General features: G+C 43.2%; 1 protein-coding gene across 1 annotated transcript in view; it reads right to left on the bottom strand.

The window, feature by feature from the left end:
- The window catches only part of LOC123732638 (tripartite motif-containing protein 16-like), a 10,419-nt gene extending 4,905 nt beyond the window's left edge, over window positions 1–5,514 (bottom strand). Inside the window, exons 1-2 of the mRNA XM_045711910.1 lie at window positions 4,918–5,514; window positions 4,390–4,485 (exon numbers count right to left, since the gene is read on the bottom strand). Of these exons, the coding sequence (XP_045567866.1) occupies window positions 4,390–4,485; window positions 4,918–5,514 (693 nt within the window). The remainder of the gene's footprint in view (window positions 1–4,389; window positions 4,486–4,917) is intronic.

The raw sequence follows: 5,514 nt of genomic DNA on the forward strand, positions 1-5,514 counted from the left end.
GAGGGACAGAGAGATAGCAGTTAGTTAATAGTATCTCTTCTTGCAAATTCATCTTCTGCACATCTATCACTCCAGTGTTTAATTGCTAAATTGTAATTATTTCTCCACCACGGCCTATTTATTAACTTACCTCCTTTATCTTACCTCATTTGCACAACTGTATATAGACTTTTCTATTGTGTTATTGACTGTACGTTTGTTTATTCCATGTGTAACTCTGTGTTGTTGTTTGTGTCACACTGCTTTGCTTTATCTTGGCCAGGTCGCAGTTGTAAATGAGAACTTGTTCTCAACTAACCTACCTGGTTAAATAAAGGACTTGTTCTCTACTGGCCTACCTGGTTAAATAAAGGACTTGTTCTCAACTAGCCTACCTGGTTAAATAAAGGTTTCATTAAAAAGTCTGGCAATAACTTAACTTTTCATTAATTAGACAGACTCCTCTAAATAATAAATATAATAAAATAACAAAAAAACAGTTAAATGCTAAGTACTATACATAGGTTTTATTAAAAAAATAGCAATAGAACCTATTTAGTACTATAATGGTATTTACTAACATAATATTATTACTATAATAGTTTCTAAAGGGGTTGTAGGCTACCCTACCCTAGAATTAGGGTTCAGGATAAAACAGGTTATACGTAGGGTTAGAGTTTCTGTACAGCACTTTGTGACATCTGCTGATGTAAAAAGGTCTTCATAAATACATTAGATTGATTGTTAGGTTCAGGGTATTTAAAGAGATAAACTGTATGGGTTTATATCTCTCTTGCTCCTCCCTGTGGTCTTCTGTGGGAACTACATACCTCATTCACCACACTTGATAGGCTCATAATCTGAGGTAGCAACTGAGTCAGAGCTACAAATCAATGATCTCCACCTATCCATTAGGTTTACAACTCAGTGAACCTGCGCAGCATTCTCTCTATTTGACGTCTACGAACCAACAGATTTCAACGATTATCATATTACCCAGCAGCCATTTAGAAACAAAGAAAATAAGGTTAGTTAATAATCAGTTACCTGAGGTAAACCTACAAGGATAGTTAATAATCAGTTACCTGAGGTAAACCTACAAGGTTAACGCGGGCTGGAAGAGAATTACTTCAAAACCACAGCAAACAGCTGGGACATATAGTAATATTATATATATAATATTATATCACTGGGCTCCTGTGTGCTAACAAACCCTGTGTACCACCCCTCCCCTGTTTAACCTTGAATTTCGTTCAGAAAAACACTTCCACATTTAGCAAAACGAACCAACTCTTTACGGATCTGTTCGGTGGTAATAAACGGAGGCAGATTAGACACCACTACTCTTGTCGAAATCAGCACCAACACAACCCCTCACATAAATCATACTGGTAACTAGCCGGACAACAAGACTCACCTTTTACATTACCACAACCACCGCCTTGTTCATTCTGGATACAGAGTGTATATGTTCCTCTCCCACCTGTTCACCGACCAGGATCAATAATTCCTCCACACCATTCTCCACAACGCACCTGAAGAGACAGCGTTTCTTCTCCACTCGGTTGAGGACATCAAACTACCCTACTCCCTCCTCAACTCTAACCGATAAACAGAGGAAACCGATAAACAAACCCTCCCACCATGACAAAATACATTTGGAAAATAGGCAAAAGAATAGCTGCACTCTTCACGAACGACAAAACCTCAAGTTACCAACTTCTTCTTCTTCTATGGTATAATGGCGGTCCTCAAACCAACGTTAAAGGAGCGTGGCGCCTCCTACTGTGCTGGAGTGTGTTCAATCACGGTTTACACCATTTCTAAATCCTCCTACCTAACTCAGTACTTCTGAGAAAATAAAAAGATCCCTACTAACTTCTAATAGACCCTCCCCCCATCCCCCAAATCCCTTCCAAACCCCCCCAACCCCGTCCAACCTCAATGACCCTACACTTCAATCTTTCCCTCTCTTCAACATCCTTACAACAATATAACAACACATGCTCCACCGTTTCATTGACAATACCCTCCATTTACATTTTAGTCATTTAGCAGACACTCTTATCCAGAGCAACTTACAGTAGTGAATGCATACATTTGAATTTCATACATTTTCATATATATTATTTTTCCCCCATGGGAATTGAACCCACAACCCTGGCGTTGCAAACACTCTACCAACTGAGCTACAGGGAAGGCCAGACACAAAACATTCACATGCTGCCAGACCAGGTGGAAGGACCAGTTCAATGTACAAGGTCCTAAACACAATCGAGGAAACACCACCTCTTCCTTCCTAATCTGACCTTTGAACCTTGGTCCACCGACCTTTCTTTGGAGGGCATATAAATGCCGTCCCTTGTGCTCAGAGTCCCATCTCTTCTGCCACACATCTATCAAAATGTCTCTGATCTCACATTTGTCCTCACCTCTACCCAGTGGAACATTAATATATATTATATCTTGTTTTAAAGTTATTTTAGCTAACTAGTCTACAATTTCATTCCATTCCACACCTGAATGTGCTGGGACCCGGCAGAATCTCACTACTAGACCCATTCTCTCAATTCTCCATAATAACATTAATACCTCCAATAGTAGGTCACTCCTAATAGATTTACCAGATGATAAACTATTCAATACAGACAGAGAATCTGAGGATACTATAACTCTAACAGGCTGTACGTCCTCCACCCACTGGAGGACAACTATTATCACCAACAGTTCAACTGAGTACACTGACAGTTCATCTGTTAGTCTTCTACATATCTGCACATCACATTCAGGAAGGTAAACACCTGCTCCTGTGGGCCCACTATCTGGGCCCTTGGATCCATCTGTGAAAAGAGGTAAAAAAGCATAACAACTTCTACCAATGTAATTGTCAACCAGTTTCCCTTTATCACTGACTTCTGACCCAATCTTTCCTTTTGTCTACCAAGGTTAGATCAACAACAGGATCTGGGAGTAACCATGGAGGAACATCCCCTATCACCACAGAAAGGGCCAACCTCCAACTCCCTGAATCTACTCTCATCAGCAAGCTTTCCAACTGTCCAACCAAAACCACTGCCTTGTCTACTAGTATATTCCCAACAGTCATCTAGAACAGTAGCAGTGGGATGCTCAACCTCACAGCCTTTCAACCCAATAAGCTAATGACAACACCAGGCCAACTAACCCTACACTCATTAAAACCCACTACCCCATTCCACTACTTTGACCCCATCTGCTCCTGCACCAGGCCAACTAACCCTACACTCATTAAAACCCACTACCCCCATTCCACTACTTTGACCCTATCTGCTCCTGCACCAGGCCAACTAACCCTACACTCATTAAAACCCACTACCCCCATTCCACTACTTTGACCCTATCTGCTCCTGCACCATGCCAACTAACCCTACACTCATTAAAACCCACTACCCCATTCCACTACTTTGACCCTATCTGCTCCTGCACCAGGCCAACTAACCCTCCACTCATTAAAACCCACTACCCCATTCCACTACTTTGACCCTATCTGCTCCTGCACCAGGCCAACTAACCCTACACTCATTAAAACCCACTACCCCATTCCACTACTTTGACCCTATCTGCTCCTGTAACCAGGCCAACTAACCCTACACTCATTAAAACCCACTACCCCATTCCACTACTTTGACCCTATCTGCTCCTGCACCAGGCCAACTAACACTACACTCATTAAAACCCACTACCCCATTCCACTACTTTAACCCTATCTGCTCCTGCACCAGGCCAACTAACCCTACACTCATTAAAACCCACTACCCCATTCCACTACTTTGACCCTATCTGCTCCTGCACCAGGCCAACTAACCCTACACTCATTAAAACCCACTACCCCATTCCACTACTTTGACCCTATCTGCTCCTGCACCAGGCCAACTAACCCTACACTCATTAAAACCCACTACCCCATTCCACTACTTTGACCCTATCTGCTCCTGCACCAGGCCAACGGCCTGGGAGGACGGGACACCACCACTCAACACACCCTGGAACTCTTCTGAAGTCAAATCTAGTATGACCAAATACTTCTCTGCAGCTGCCACCAAAACATATTTTTTTCAGTGATTTACATTCCATTTCTGCGGTACAGTTGATAACCATTTGCTATGAACACTAAGAAGCCAACCTTACTGAAGCATATATCACTCGTTGGCCCATCCCTCTGTGCTGTCACAGATCTACTACTCACAGGGATCCTCTCAGGACCCCTCAGCCTTGACCCATCCTCCTCTACTTTCTTCACTGCCTCAGCAGTGACAACCTGTTCCCAACAGTGGGGTCAGTGGGATTGGATAGGGGCCCCTCTACCTCTCTCTCTCTCTGACTGGAGGAGACAGGTGAAATGGTGTGTCTCCTCTGGTCAACAATACTCACCTTGAGAGACTCCACAGCCTGTTGGAGCTCCTTCAGCTCCTTCTCTCTCTCCTGGAATCTCTGCTGGACCTTCTGCTGACTCATCCCCAGCTGCCTCTGTGGAGAATCACTCTTCAATGAGCTATCAAGCTTTATTAGTCCAGTAGATCAATAGTATAGTAATGTGACATAGGGCCCATAGAGAGGAAGGTCTAAAAAATGGATGGTCCATTTACTAAATGATATTTATTTGTTGCTATGTGAATGATTATAGTTTTTATGGTAGGACTACATGTATCAACAGGTTGAGACTGAACTTTGGACTCATAAAAGGCCATTCAGAATGATAATAGTGTTTGACATTATAAAATGGTGATACATCTGGAGAATCTGGGTTGACATATCAATATACTCAAGGTTTGTGTTCATATTTGTTCTGCTGAGGATCTATTTCATTTGAATGATCTCATATTCAAACAGCCTTAGTTCCTACTGTATCTTTAATTCTTTGTTTATCAGACAGTCACCAACAAGTTGTTCTGGTCTTACCTGTTTCTCAGTCCTCTCTGCTGCAGCTGACACTGTATCATGGCCTTTATGTTCGTCCATTGTACACAGATAACAGATACACTGCTGATCGGTACGACAGTAAACCTCCAGCAGTTTGTCATGATGAGAGCAGATCTTCTCCTGTAGTTGTGCGGTGGCTTTGACCATCTTGTGCCTCTTCAAAGCAGGAAATTCGTAGTGAGATTGGAGGTGAGTCTCACAGTAAGAGGCCAGACACACCAGACAGGACATGAGGGCTTTCTGCTTTCTGGTCCCAGTGCAGAAATCACACGCCACATCTCTAGGTCCAGCATAGCACAGAGCAGGAGGGGGAGCAGCCTGGAGTCCTGTCTTCTTCAGTTTCTCCACCACCTCAGCCAACATGTTATTTTTCCTCAGATTAGGCCTTGGAGTGAAGGTCTGTCTGCACTGAGGACAGCTATAGACCCCTTTCAGAACATCCTGATCCCAGCAGCCCTCAATACAGCTCCTACAGTAACTGTGTCCACAGGCAGTAGTGACAGGCTCCTTCAGTAGATCCAGACAGACAGAACAACAGAACTGGTCCTGGTCCAGCAGAACTCCCTGTTGAGCCAT

This window comes from Salmo salar, unplaced genomic scaffold, assembly GCF_905237065.1.
Source record: "Salmo salar unplaced genomic scaffold, Ssal_v3.1, whole genome shotgun sequence".
NCBI classification, from domain to species: Eukaryota; Metazoa; Chordata; class Actinopteri; order Salmoniformes; family Salmonidae; genus Salmo; species Salmo salar.